General features: G+C 43.3%; 1 protein-coding gene across 1 annotated transcript in view; it reads left to right on the top strand.

Annotated features, from left to right (window-relative positions):
- Positions 1 to 15704, top strand: part of MED27 (mediator complex subunit 27) — a 196862-nt gene that overhangs the window by 157566 nt on the left and 23592 nt on the right. The window contains exon 5 of the mRNA XM_041724572.1: positions 8925 to 9032. Coding sequence (XP_041580506.1) covers positions 8925 to 9032 — 108 coding nt within the window. The remainder of the gene's footprint in view (positions 1 to 8924; positions 9033 to 15704) is intronic.

Raw genomic sequence — 15704 nt, 5'->3', positions numbered from 1 at the left:
GGATCAAATCCCACGTCGGGCTCCCAGTGCATGGAGCCTGCTTCTCCCTCTGCCTGTGTCTCTGCCTCTCTCTCTCTCTGTGTGTGTGTGTGTGTGTGTGTGTGTGTGTGTGTGTGTGACTATCATAAATAAATTTAAAAAAAATTTTTTTTTAAAAAATCATGGTACTGAGGCCACAAATGTCTGGTGTCATTTCCTCTCACAACAGCCTTATCCGGGGTTGATAGGAAAGAAAACAGGGGCTTAACAAGCCAGGTAACTTGTCCCGGGTCACATTGCTGGGAAGGGGCAGAGCAAAGATCTAAGCTCAGGTCTCCTTCTCTCCTAGTGTTCATAAACGTGATTCCCATGCCTTCTTGCCTTGCTGCTAAGTTGAATTTCTGACTTTTTGGTAGACAGAATCTAAAGTTGGCTTACCTGCCTTATTTTTCCTGGGCCTTTGTCAAAAGGAAAGATAGAATTCCCATCTTGGGGCTGTGAGGACTCTATACCACAAGTCTAGTCCATACGTGGGTTTCTGGTTTCATTTTTTCCTTATATTGCATTTTGTTGCATTGTATTTATCATCGGAAGTACAACTGATCCATCCTGTTGAGCAAAATGAGTGACCGTCAGCGTGGGAGAACATCTGTCTTATTTCTGGCAGCCCCTTGCTCTAACCCCTTGGTTTCCAAGTCACTTCGCCCATTTCTCTTTCATGATTGGGTTACTGGCCAGCACTTTGCAGTGCTAGTGGCCTCCTCTCGCAGGCCACTGACAGTGTATCTTTTGCACCTCAGCCTTGCCAGATTTTCAGCCTCTCGAGGTGGGTCTGTCTCCGTTTCCTCACAGCTATATCCAGTTTTAGTGTTTTCCTAGAAGGAAGCAACAGTCCGTCTCCCTCCGTACCTTAGTTTCCAGTTCCCCTCACTGCTGTGGCTTCTGAGCCTACAGCTCACCTAGCATGAGTGTCAGGACTACACATACCTAGCATCTATGCAGAAATCAAAGCACTAAGCTTTGTTTAAAAAACAAATCAGAAAAAAAAACCATGCTAAAATTATATGGAACAAGTGCTTTAATAGGATTTTATTGATGGGATCCAGAATGTGACTTGAAAGCGATTTGTGAAGGAAACCGGGGGTCTCGTGAAGCAAGGTTTTGAGCTACGTACCAGAGTCCCAGAGAAGATAGCAGGGTGGCTGGAGGATTAGATGAAGCAAGACTCTATGGTCACCATTTCTTGTGATTTGGATGCTGGTATGGGGTCATGGGCTCCTCAAGGGAAGGGGAACAGTGAGAGGCATGCTTCTGGCTCTGCACAGAACAGCAGTGAAATTGGACTCAAATTTTTTGAAACTGCAGCTGTCTTCTATTAAGAATGACAGTAAGACACCTGGCTGGGCTACATCCCAGGATTCTTCAAGGGGGGCGCTGCGGCTACCTGAGCATGGCCCTGTCCTTATCCTAGAGTCAAGAGGTGAGGCTGTAGTATGCAGTGGAAGACCCCCCAGGAGTTAAGGAAAAGCCTGCGTGGCACTGAACTTTTTTTTCTAGGCCACATCTAAGAACATCTCTTGGAGGAATGTTCCATGCAATACCATCCATGAGTGCTCCTCTGTACAACCAACTCTACCTTTCAGAACATGTGTTAAATTGGGCAGGTGCCAAACCAGGCATGTTCTGATTGTGCCACACAGCTCAGTGATGGAGCTACACCATCCTCCCCAAAATTCTTCATACACCGTGAGCCCCACATTGGTATAGGACTTATGTGCCCTGCAATTAATCCAGGCATGTGGCAGTTTTATCACCTTCTTCAAGGCCGGAGCCATATTTGACACTTCTTAACCTCCTTAGGCTTTCAGTTTGCCCCTTTAAAAATGGGAATGTTAGGGAAAATGATTTTTTAAAATCCTTTCCAGCTCTAAGGTGTGTGATTCTCTAAATCCATGTCCTTGCCCAGGGCTTTACATGATACAGACATAGGTATTCAATAAATGCTTATTGAAACCATTCACTTTATCCTTCTCTTTATTTGGAATTAGTATGAAGAGGAAGGCCTTAATACACTGTACTGAAGAAAAATTGCTTCTGAGCCTCTGTAGAGGTGCCCCTCTCTCTGCCTCTCCCTATTCCCACCCTTCTAAGTACGCTGTTTGATGAACCACCTAAAGTACAGCAAATCCCTTAAGGATACCTACATGTTAGACTTTTACTTTGATTATACTTGGAAAATAACTTTCATGGATGACCAAATGGTTGACTTATTCCCCCCTCCTTTTATTAATATATCCCCCCCTCTGAAGCAGAGCTCAGCCATGCAGCCTTTGTCAGAATGACAAATACCATGCTACCCTCTTCGCCTCCCACACAGATGCTTTATGCCTGGTCAGGGGTGTGGTATCTTGTGCTGGGTTCCACATGGAAAGGAGCTTTTTGGTCCACTCACTTCCCCTCTCTCCTGGACACGCCCACCTCCCCTGCCTCTGGGACATGCCTGTCTCCTGAATACAGATACTGCTCAGTTTCCAAGTACCTTTCTCCCTGCATCAGCACTGAGGGAATAAGCTTTTAAGTGATCAGTTTCTCTCACCTTGTAAGCTCACTGGTCTGCCAGTATAGATAACATCTCAACTACCAGATTTGTTAAGTTCGTGTTAGACAACAGTTGGTGGCAGAACAAAACTAAATATTTTTGCTGTTATTTTCAACTTTCTTCCCACTTTCTCTTCTTATCTTGTGACTTGCCTTGTCATCATAAACTGGAAATTCTCTTATGGGATACAGCCTGGCAGGTGACTGCTATGAGATCCAGTAGAGAAGACCACCAATGCAGGCCCACCTGCCCAGAGCACAGCTAACCTGACAAGCACTGAGGCAGTGACAGCATGGCTAAAGGCACCTCCCTGGAAAGGCGATGATGGGCTAGGAGGCCCACTGGCTTCTGAGGACTCTTCACAACTTGCCATTTGGAACACTCATGGGGACAGACACAGGAGAAGTAGTCAGGGAGCTCTTTGGAAATGTGCTGCTCAGTAATTGAAGTGTTTCCTTGGTAACAGCAAGCCCGCTTCATTACCAGATGGCATTAGCTTTATTTGTGGTATCCCAAGCAGTTGCCAAGAACCAGCCTATAGCCCCTGTCATTGGGCGTTTCACCTGTGACTGGCTGACATTGGCTGCTTTGTGGGATGATGTCCATTAGCCAGTATATGATGCATTGCCTCTACCAGAACTCCAAGGTCGTTAAAACCTGGTGCATCCAGTTACATTTGAAACTAGCACAATCTAGATATAAGAGAATCCAAATCCTTGTAGAGTGATGTGAGTGGAAAAAAACGTTAGAGTGTGCATTAAGCTCCACCTCGATGGAGCTTGAAAGGCTCCTGTGGTCCTTTCCACCATACCATGCTCAAGAGAAACAAAGGCTAGCAGCTCTTGCATGGTGTTGTGCGCCACAGCTAAATAAACAGGCATGAGCGGTGGTGAGACTTGTACCCAGTCACACTGCCCAGTGGCACATGTGGTACTGAAGCCTAACGCACTTGACCTGCACACTAGATGGCCTTTTTGGGGTGTCAGCAATGTGTGTCTTCATCAGCCCACATGACAGCTTCGTTCATGTCTAAACTGCCCTGATTCTCAGGCTTGCTGACTTTCCACTCAGTGGCCGTCCATCAGGGGCACATTTTTGTTCATACCTGAGGGTCCAGCACCACTGTCACCCACTGTCTACAGCTCCCTTTTAGCCCCAGGTGCCACAGCAGAAGGGTAAATTAATCTCAGTGGCAAGTTCACTGAAATGGACGTATCAACTGTTCTAGTTCCAGCTTTGATTTTAACTGGCTTCAAATGACTTTGCCTCCACCAAATCCCGACAAGGGCTTGGGCCAAGGAGCAGCAGTTGCCACTGGGAATGTATCCTGTACCGGGCCTGTTCTGTATCCTTGCTCAGTGCATTGTCTCACTGACCCCTCGTGGTCACTCTGAGGTGGAGCTATCGTGATCCTCACTGGGTGAGAGGAAGCTGATGTTCAGAGAAGGTAGATGACCGGCCAGGCTTTCCAGCAGTAGAGCTGAGATGTGACTCCCAAGTGCAGCTGATTCCAGAGCCTCACAGTGTCAGGCTTCAAAGTTGTATACGTTTGTATACGTAATTTCGTTATGACCATGTTAAAAATTCCAAAAGCCATAAGCCTATGTATATTCCACCTAGCTGAGTACAAGGGTCCTTCCTGGGTTTCTAAAAAATAAGAATGGACAAATTTCATAGTGCTTTACTGATTTGAAAGGTAATGGAAAAAAAAAAAAAAAAAAAAAGAAAGGTAATGGAGTTGTCCACAATCTGCTGTAAGCCAGTACAGGCACAAGCCATGGGGATGATCACTGTAAAATGAATAAAGGCTGAGGGGGGAGATAGAAAGGAGAATACAGACCTAATTCATACTCATAAAATGAAAAACAAAAATTTTAACCTGTCAAAATTCTTTGCCCCTCTTGCCTTCCTTGGCCATGATCCTGAAATGCCAATTCTCACAGAAAAGAGCCAGGGCTGTGGAGGAAATGGCTGACTCATGACCTCGGACACGAATTGTACCAGATAAGCCTGGACTGTCCTGTTCAGATAGCCAGGAGCTGTCACAGAGACTAGAGTGTGTCAAAAGGACTCAGCCAGGGAGATGCCCATGGGCCACAGGACAATGTGAGCATCAGTAAGAATATCAGACTAATAATTATATCAGGTACAAAGACATCAAATATGTTTAAATTCATGAGTTTATAATAATGTTGGGTGGAAACTAAGCCATCTGCATTGGAAGGAAACTGGTGAACTGAAGCATTGTTTTCAAGACTGGTAAATAAAGGGAAAGAATGGAGTGTTTATCCTTCCTTTCCTGTGTAGTAAACTCAACCACTTAATAGCCAAATAGTAAATGGGGAGAGTTTTTCTTTATAAAAGTGTTCCAGCTAATAAACGAAGATGGAACGATCCCATTGGTATATGGCCAGCTGAAGCCCCTGGTGAATTAATGGGTCAGCAGCTGCCCACATCACCTGCTGAGACACCCAAGCTAGCTCGCCTCCTGTTGGTAGACCATAACCGACCGTGGACTCATTGTGCCAAAAGAAATCAAGCCTGAATCTCACCTCATCCCAATTTACAGGAAGTACAGGGAAAGGAGGAACATGTAAAGAACACCATAAGGATGCCATCAGCAAAATTCAAACTACAGAAAACTCTGTAGAAAAAAATGATCCAGTTTCTTCAGCAAACAAAATGTGGGAGCAGGGGTAGAGACAGGGAACCTTCAGTCTAGGAGAGCTTCATGAGCCATGTCAGCCAATCACATTGTGTGGACCACATTCAGCTCCTGACACAAGCAAACTTATTTAAAAAGTGGCATTTACAAAACTGTTGGAAATTTGAACCCTGACTACTTCAGCTTTGATAATATTGGAGAGTTCTTGTTGATTAAGTTGTGGAATGGCATTGTAGTCCTGAATTTTTTTGAGAGTCGTTTTAGAGACACAGAAGGATATGTTTACAGATGAAATGGTACTGTGGTTGTTACTGCTTCAGCATAACATAGGAAGGGAAAAGTAGGTTGAGGTGGAGATGAAACAGGATTTGCCAAAAGCTGTAGTTGAAACTGTGGAGGGAGGGGGCAGGTTGTGGAGGTTCTTTATTCTGTTTCACTCACTTGTATATGTTTAAATATGTCATAATAAGTGGGTTAGGGGTGCCTCAGTGGCTCAGTTGGTTAAGCATCTGACTCTTGGTTTCCACTCAAGTCATGATCTCATGGTCTTAAGATCAAGCCCTGTGTCAAGGCTCTGTGCTCAGCAGGGAGTCTGCTTAAGGAGTCTCTCCCTCTGCCCCTCTCCCCCTCACTTGTGCACACATGCTCTGTCTAGATTCAATGAATGAATACATAAATAAGTCTTCTAAATTTTTTTTAAATAAATGAGCTAAAGAAATTAAGTTGCTGCTTTCAGGAGGGGATGGATTTTACTTTGTTTTCTTTTGATTTAATGGCATCTGTTACTGACAAGAGAGGAGTGAAGTAGGTACATTTATACCTTTGTAGCTGGCATAACCCTTGTGGCTCGCAGTTGGCAGATTGCATCAGAAACCTTAAAATATTTGTACTGTTGGCCCTGGTAATTGCAATTCTACAAATCTGTCTTCAGGAAATAATCCCAAACACAGCAAAAGCTTGGTGAACAAAAGTATGCATTTGTAGGCAAATTTATATCAGGAAAAACATGGAAGCAACTCATGTCCAGTGATAGGAGAATGGTTAAAGAAATTATAAATCTATCCACCCAGTAGAGTGCCATGAAGCACATACTGCCATTTTTGAAGACTTCTCAGCAGTAAGAATAATGCTTATGTCATAACTTAAATAAAAATTTGATTTGAAATTATGTATGTAATATGTTATAACCATGTTTAAAAATTCAGAAACAGTAGATCTTTTTCCCCTAGTTTTATTACAAAGTAATTGATTTACACCACTGTATAAGTTTCAAGGGTACAGCACAGTGGTGTTTTGTTTTGTTTTTTTAAGATTTATTTATTTATTCATGAGAAACAGAGAGAGAGGCAGAGACACAGGCAGAGGGAGAAGCAGGCTCCTTGCATAAAGCCTGACGTGGGACTCGATCACGGATCCTGAGATCAGGCCCTGAGCCAAAGGCAGACGCTCAACCGCCGAGCCACCCAGGCATCCCAGCACAGTGGTTTAATGTGAAATGATGACCATAGTAGGTTAAGCTAACATCCATCTTCTTGTATAGGTACTATAGAAAGAAGAAAATAGAAAAGGAAAAAAATGTCTTCTTGTAACAAATTTGTAGGATTTACTCTGTAAACAGTTTTCTTCACATCCGGCAGCACCACGAGCTGTGGTCATCATATGCGCATTGCATCCCTGGGACATATTTATCTTTTAACTGGACTTTTGGACCATTTGGCCTCCTGCTTTCACTTCACCCTGTACTACCCTCTACCTCTGATAACCATAAGTCTGACCTCTTTTTCTATGAAATCTGTTAATCTTTGATAGTAAAAGGATTGAAAGGAAATCTCCCCAAATGTTAGTGATTTAAAAGAGCAGACTGAATGACTATTTCCTTCTTTTTCACTCTAATTTTAGGCTTTTCAATAACAAGCCTATTTATTAGTTAAATTTTTAGTATTCATTAGCTTTAAAATACCAAAATTCACTTGCAAAAATAACAAAAAAATAAATATAAAATTTCTAGTGTATTTAGTGTGGTTTTGTTTCTGAATTCCATCTTTAAAACCTTGACAAATGACAGAAGCAATTTATTGGTTAAGTCAGCCAAACTTTGTTTTTTTAAGGAAATAATATCTTAAGTTATCTCTGCTTATTAGCAGAGAGTTAAAACAGACAGTTGAAAATGGTGGCCCTGTTGGAGACGGTGTATTGGACCTCCACTGCAGCCCAGCCAGAGGCTGTTAATTTCAGTGCTTATAATTACAAAACTGTGAACTTGATTCTTTTCCTCCCTCTCTCCCTTCCTCCCTGTAGATTGCATGCAAACTAGAAAGAGTTACTGCTCCTACCTTGGTAATTTGTTGACATCCTTAAGTAGGTGATATCCAGTTACCCAAGAAGTGACCCATTCAATATTACATGGTGTAGCAATAGTTGAAAGTACTGTACAGGAATGAGATGTTTTTATTAAAACCTTCTCTTAAATGTAAATAAGGGTATCCTCTCTGTTTCTTACCCTGTTTGTAATTCTGGACCATTTTAGGAATACAAAAATAGAGAGATCCTCTCAGCACTTAGAAGTTAATGAAGGAACCAGATGCTCAGAATGTTCACTGATATGTAGGATTAACCAAGAGAACAGGAGGGTTGTTGCTGGGGACAGCCCAACAGCAGAGAAGGGAGAGGGTGCCTAAAGGTGGCATCAGCAGCGACAGAGTTTATGTTGGGTCACACAATTAGGATTGGGGCAAGGGCTCTTGTCAGCCCATTCTGTGATATTGGAGCCTCATTGAACAAGCCAGACCACGGGTCCTGTTCTGAGTCCACCTCCAGGGGCTCACCTGGGGAATGAACAATAGAGGCATAGCAAAGTAACCAAAGAGTTACATGAACCCCTAAAAGAGAGGAAGGTGCTAATTCTCTTCTTAAAGCTGAGTCCATTCCAGCAAATACAACAGGTTACTTTTTCTCTGGCATTATATGAAATTGCACTTTTTTTTAGGTGTGTGGGTTTGTTGTTGTTGATTTTTGTGGGGGTTTTTCGTTTTGTTTTTTGTTTTTTTTTATCCATAATACGTGCTTAGGTTCTAAGAGAGTAAAAGCACTTAATGTATATCCAGGATCATGTTCCTTTTTGGAGATAAAATTCAGCTACTTTCCATTTACCTTCCGAACTTACGTGGTATTGCTTCTCCACTTACTACCAACTATTATAAACAGATAGTTCAGCCAGGCCGGAGCCTTTGGTGCCTGCCTTTAATCTCTCTGTTGTATTCTCCTACATATTCCATGGGTGTGCATAGGGCCATGAGAGAATAGGAAAACAAATGCGTTTACCAAGTCCTAGGATGCCAGAATCTTAGGATAGCCTTTGAAAAAGATCATCTTTCTTAAGACAGAAAAAAATTAAAGGAAATTTTACTCTATCCAGCATATATTAAATCTATGGAACTTATCATGAGATTTATAAGCCAAAAATATAAATAAATTCAGTGTAGTTACACTGCAGGAAGGCCTTGTTGCTCAAAGCCTGTTCCTGATCACTTTCGGATGCCTTCCCTCCAAGGATTCTCCCATGTGCCCCTCAGCAACAAGAGGGAGAGGTGATCCTTTTCTCTTCACATAATCTTACCCAGCCTTATGCATTCTGCGTGTTCGAGTGTAAGCTTTCATGTTTGCATGCATGTGTTTTGACAGGTGACCTTGGGAAAGGTGTTGAAAGTGATTGTTGTCATGCGGAGCCTGTTCATTGATCGAACAATAGTAAGGGGATATAGTGAAAATGTCTACACAGAAGATGGCAAGGTAAGCATTCTGGAGTCTTCTGTTTCATTTTGCTTTATTTTCTCTGTCCCGGAACAAACGTAGTAGAGTCCCAAATGAATGATATTAAACACTAGCAGTCATAGCTGAAATGATCAACAAGCATGGTTTATCAGTATGAAGATGAACGTTTTACAGAAAAACATTTCTCTCTCTCCCCTTGCATTTTTCATCAAGCTTCTGCTTTTTCCTTTAAGCTTGATGCCCTTAGTTGAATTTCTAATTTATCACCTTAGACCCCAGTTGCCTCATTAAATGTGTCTTCTGAGGAAATGGATTTCTTTCTCTCTTTCTTTCTTTTTCTTTTTTCCTTCCTTCCTTCCTTCCTTACTTCCTCCTTTCCTTTCCTTTCCTTTCCTTTCCTTTCCTTCCTTTCCTTTCCTTTCCTTCCTTTCCTTCCTTCTTTCCTTTCTTTCCTTCCCCCACCCAGTAGTACAGTACATCAATAGCCCAGGGTTTGGCATTTTTGGCATTTTGCTTTTCCTAGAACCATGAGGAAAATTCAAGGTACTGTGACACACAACCTGCTCAGGATCTTTTCCCATGAAATTAACAAGCAGCCCTAAGGACAGTGCTTATCTGCAGCAGTGCATACTGAACACTGCCATTGGAAAAATAGGTTCTTTCCATGGGTGATTTGTTTCATAGAAAGTTCACTGGCGTGAACCCCTAATTTCTCCGGACTGCACACTGTCCATATGGCTCTACAGAGAGCATCAGAGGATGCTAATGGGAGCTGACAGCCTTCATTTGTGTTGGCTTCCAGAGTGTAATGAGAGCTCCGCCTGAGATACCCACCCGGATGCACCCTGGCCACTTCCTTGCACTAAGCCTCTGTCTGCCCCTCTCTCCTGAGCGTTCCTTTCTCTTCATGAATCCCATTAAAATTTTTAAAGTATGCTATAGTACTAGCACTCACCACCCAATGGCCACATTATAATGAGGATAGGACGTTCTTCAAAAAAAGGTGACAAATGTAGCTTAGCACATAACAGTGTGTTACATAAGAGCTATGACCCATAATGTGATGAGATTTGTGTTTTGAACTAGTAACCCAGCATCTCCACATCCCACACAAGTGTTGTCAACAAGGAAAGCTACTCTTACTTCAAGGACTTTGCCAAGTTCTCATATATCTCCCATTGAAAGCCAAAGCGTTCCTCAAGGGGAGATTTTCTTTTTTGGAAAAACCAAAGTGTCTTTAGAGCAGGTGTGGAGAATAAAACATGTCATTGGGGCAACATAGTCTGTGTGTATATGATTCGTAAACCCTGGCAGCAGCTCTGACGAGCAATTCCAGACTAGTTAGCAGCAGGAGAAGTAACCCTGAGTCACTGGTCCTGACCGTATAGAGACAAAATCGTATAGAGATGTGGTTCTTGTTGCCTTTGTTCAAGGTTCGCGACTTGTTAGTCACACCTGATATGAATCATAGCCCTTGTCCTCCAGGGATTTACTAGTGCCCTGGGGAGAGAAGGCTAGAAACATAGAAAGCTAATCAACAGTAGCAAGCGTGTGATAAAGTTACAAATTTGGGAGAGGGAGGAAGCATTTCTGATAGATTCTGAGGAGTGAGGGTTTACCTACTTTGCATGATCTCTTTAACACTGTATTTGATGGCCCCATTCTGGAAGCGTCCTAACCAAGCCATGTAAAGCACTTAGCACTTTGCCGCCTAGTCACCACTCAGTAAGGAGCTAATATCATTTTTATTCTGCACTTAAAACAAGGGACTTAGAAAGTTGTCACATACATGTGCTTCTAGGATTTCTCTGCGGTTACTCCCCCTCATATGCTTCCGACCATTGTCCCCCCCCCACCCCCCATACATACATACTGTGGTTTCATGTGTCAGCCCATGGAGATCACTCCTGACCTGTGTCTCGGTGGGACCTCTCCTCCCCAGGTGTACCTCATGTTTAGCCCGCCCAAAACTTCACTTCTGAAAACCTTGGCTTCTGGAATAAATCCAAACTCCTTAGCAACACATAGAAATGCCAGGTCATCTGGCCCTCCCTTCCTTTCTGACCTTGTCTGCCATCATTCTTTATGCACATTTTGCTTTCCTCTCCAGTCTTTTATGCTACTTGGGGCTCCCACATTGCTTTCACTCATCTACAACCCCTGTGCCATTAGCCTGAGATGCTTTGTCCTCCTTGTCCACCAGACACACTCTTCCCTTCACACTGGCTTACTGCCATCCTCTTTCTCATCCTGTCCCTATTTTCCTAGGGGCTTCTTACATTAGCACAGGCTCTGGAGCTGGCAAGCCCAGGCTTGTGTCTGCTTAAAGCACAAGTTAGCCTCCTCATGAACACATCCTTGGCATTTTGAAGTCTTTTTCTAGGACTAGAATTAGTACATCATGGTTATTTGTTTACATGTCTATCTTGCAATTAATAAGCACACTAAGAGTACTCCACATGTTGGCCTTGTAGGTGTTGTGCTAAGCAAACTTTGCCTGCAGTGGTCATCGAGTCCTAGGTTCTGTTTAAATTAGACTCGTTCTCCAGATAAGGCAAATGAGACCTAGAATGTACAGCAGTTTGCCTGCAGTCACACCCCAACAGCCTCAGACCTATCTGCCAAGAGCACCTCAGGGACCCAGACCCTGTCACTCACGTGATGCCGTCCCAAGGAGATGCCACAGTGCCTAGAGTACTGAAGAAGCCCAGGAATATGTGGAAGGGGACAATAGAGAAGTCTACTTGGGATGTGCAAGTGCTTACCTGGAATGGAAAAGTGGAGGTCCTCAGGGATGAGGACCAAAAGAAGCAGCAGAGCAGCAGGGATTGGAGTCATAAGTGCATCAGACAATGAAGGAGACATACACACATGCAAGGGCACACAGGCATGTGTCTTCCTAATGAGAGATTAGTGTGGGTTCTCTGTTCATCAGAAAGAAAATGAGTGTGCCTGGGAACCTGAATTCTGCTATGATTCATAACACAAATGTGATATAGGAGGCCTCTTGCTGCGTTTTACAGCTGTGCACATTGGCCTACGTGGTCAGCAGGGACCCTAAAACTGGGAATAGCAAGATCAAGAGAACCAAAGCTTTTGTTGTTTTAAAGACGCATTAACCACATTTGGCAGAGAAGCTCTCGGAACGACTGCTCTGCCCAGAATCAAGTCCTAGCCAATTTGATTAGCCCCTTGTTTTTTTCAGAGCACTTTGCAAAACCATGCAAGCATTATTAGTGTTCTATTTTTTGAGTACTGATGCTGGTATATGTGGATTTTATATATAGTTATATATGTGTAAGTGTAATTAATGTGTTGAAATGTCTAGCACATCCCAAACAAAATGTAACCTTTGGAAGGAGCTATTGGAGCTTGAGGTGTGGTCCTCAAGAACAAATTGCTGCTTGCAGTTCTACTGTTCCAAACATGCAGCTCTGCATTTGCTGAGCTGGTGCCTGAGTACTTGCCTGGGGGTGATTTGCTGCAGTCTAAAGCACAGCCACTGATATGTGGGCGTGGCTTGGAAAGCCATGGACTAGCTGGGGTCTGAACTTCTGCAACTGCAGAAGTCTGTGACCCCCAAACCCAAAGCAGCCAGCACATCCTAAAAGGTTTAATTATCCCTCTTGCTACAACAGCAACCCAGCGCCACCCTCACCACACACACATACCCCCCATTTCCAGAAGCCAGCAGGTTTTTTCCCATCAGAATCCCAGCAAGGCTATTGCTTTGCACTTTGCAGTAACTACCACTACCACTACCCTGATCGTCTGCCTCTTTACCTGGGATGCATGTTTTTGAGACCAAGTTCCAGTAGACTAATTTCTCTAATAAAATATAAAAATGCTTTAAAACTTACCAACTCGCTATTCACTGTAACCAGGGAGGAGCAGAGAGCCATGACTCAGCATGTTAAAAGGCAGATTTAAGTTGAATACCTGGCCATTGTCCTGATTTTATACCCGCCAGACTTAACTGAAAAAATAGAAGTGTCTCGGTTGAATTTATCTTATTAGAGGATTTAGGTTATGTTAATGCTATAGCTTCATTAATTACCCCATATCAATAAAAAAAAGGCAGCTTTTAGCCTCCTAGCGAAAGAGAGGAAAAGAAATAGTGGTATCAAAGGGAACCTTCAAAGACAGCCAGAGCTGTCTCCAGGGTAATTTCTGATCCCTGCATTCTTCCCACTTCAAAGTTGGATGTGTGTGTGTTGGGGGGGGGGGGGTCGAGGGGGTTGGGGAAGCTGGAATCTGATTTCTCTAATAAGTGTTGGCATCAACCCCGTTTGATATTAGATGCAGGGAACATTTTGATTTGTTATAGCCTTTGAAATTGTTCAGACGACCTTCAGAAAAGCGGCCTCTTGTTCCTTCTGGGGGAAGGGGGAAAAGCTGGGGAAGGGGACTCGGGTCTAATTTGCACGCCGACGGTGCCCTGAGTTGTGCTTTCAGCAGTTTCTAGTAATAAATGTCTGTCCTGATCGAAAGTGAAAAGTTGAAGAACAACAGACCCGTAACACTAGTTCTTTGGGGAGACTTATTCACTTTTCTATTCTCCGGGGAGGAGTGGGTACATTAAGAAGGTGACCAGGTAGAAGTTTATGGGGTTTTTTTTTTTTTTAAAGATTTTATTTATTTATTCATGACAGACACAGAGAGAGAGAGAGGCAGAGAGACATAGGCAGAGGGAGAAGCAGGCTCTGTGCAGGGAGCCCGACGTGGGACTCGATCCTGGGTCTCCAGGATCAGGCCCTCGGCTGAAGGCGGCGCTAAACCGCTGAGCCACCCAGGCTGCCCAGAAGCTTATGGTTTTGAAAACTCGGGTTGTCATGGAGAAACATGCCACCATTGCTGGTTTATGGCCCTCTGCCCCTGTGGACGCATCACCTTACAAGGTGAAGATGCTAATAAATAAAAGTTTTAAACATTGAAGGCCTGTGTGAAGCTTATGAGTTTTATTTGGAATTGTCAATTTTAGACTGTTGATGGTATCTTACACTATTTTTTTAAATGAAGAATCGGTAACTTTCTGAGAAGCTGCCAGAATTTTTACTGGCTGCTGAGTGAATTTCAGGGGTGATGATTGTCACATGAGCAGGCCTCGGAGCAGATTTGTCATGTTGAATTTCCTCAAGAGTACCACCCACCCCACCCCCCAACCACAACAACTGCCACTGCTTGTCGGGCAGGGGGGCTCAAAGTCAGCCCTCCTGAATTCTAGCTGAAAGGCCATCTTCTTCCCAGGTTGAGGTCTGGGCCTTGTGGCAGCAGAGCTGGTTTTGAATTTTCTACCACATCCTCGTTGTGTGATGTTAGACATTTTACTTAACTTCTCTGAGCCTCTGTGTCCTCATCTGGGAGTTGGGGATGGTTTCATCATCCTCATCCAGATGTCTGGGAGAATGCAACAGCCCTGTGTCCTCAGGCTCTGCACCCAGCGGGGAATCTGCTTATCCCTCTTCCTCTGCTCCTCCCCTCCTCACTCGTTCTCTATCTCAAAATAAATAAATAAAATATTTTTTTAAAAAAGTTAACACAGAAAAAAAAAAAAAGTTAACACAGGTATAACGCAGGCCAAATGTACTGTCCTCAGTGAATGGTGTCTGCCCTCATGGGTGTGCTGGCGATGCTGATGGCAGTGGTCATTGTCATAGCTGGCATGCCCTTGCCTTCTGATAGTGGGCCATTCTAATTTTTCTTTCCAGTAAGTCAATTTGATTGTTACCATTCTTATTAGTCAAGAGGCCCTTTGACATCTTGATGTTTAACCTGAGAGCAAATATGTCTGTGCTAGAGCAATTGGTTATCTGTGGGGTTTGTTTCCATTTTACCCAAAAATAGAACACATTCCTACCCCCAAAATACTCATTCCAATCCCCAGAGTCCCAGAGGCTGCTCCTAAGACTGCAGATTCAGCCACCAATTACCATAAGGTTGGCTTTTCCATTTTAAGATCTAATGTTTGCCCAGAATACTGAGAGGTGCTTTACTTTCTTTCCCTGACATTGTAGTTCAGAATAATTTCCTGTTCATCAGGCTGAAAGTTTACAGCTTCCAGAATGATCCTTTTTGAATATCACAGCCAGCAAAAATAAATTGGTAGCCATGCCTGCCTTTGCAGCAAATAAGCTGAAACTAATAAATATTCACTTGGATCAGTCCCGGTTCCCTGAAATGAATTTCTGAAATCTTCCTGGCCCTGAGGAAAGGCAGAGCACTGACTCCAGAACACTCACTTACATGGCTTTCTTTGGCATAAATCTAGCAGAAAATCGAGTACAAACTGCCTGCTGTGCCTTCGCGGCAATAGGGGAGCCCATTGTTACCAGTTCCCATTCTTACCCGTGCGCACCTGGTACGTAGGGCATATCGTCTAACATCCTTCTGCCCCGATGGCTGCAGCTATTCCCTAGGGCCCTGAATTATATATTTAAACCGCCTTTCAGAAAAGAGCAGCATGCTCACTTTGAATGAGCTTGGTGTGTTTTGAGAAGCTAACAATTAGGCTAGAGAGTCCACCTCTTAATTAAAGTTGTCCGCGTTTCTCCCTAGATGATTTCTCTATTAAAACATTCCACAAAAAAAAAAAAAAAAAAAAAAAACATTCCACAGATACTGAAGAGTTGGGGTTGGTTGGTGGTTTTTTTTTTTTTTTAATAATTGTCTCTTTTAAAATAAAAACTATAA

Source organism: Vulpes lagopus, chromosome 12 (genome assembly GCF_018345385.1).
Source record: "Vulpes lagopus strain Blue_001 chromosome 12, ASM1834538v1, whole genome shotgun sequence".
NCBI lineage: Eukaryota > Metazoa > Chordata > Mammalia > Carnivora > Canidae > Vulpes > Vulpes lagopus.
Note: the sequence above shows the minus strand (reverse complement) of the source record. Positions and strands in the feature narration are given on the sequence as shown.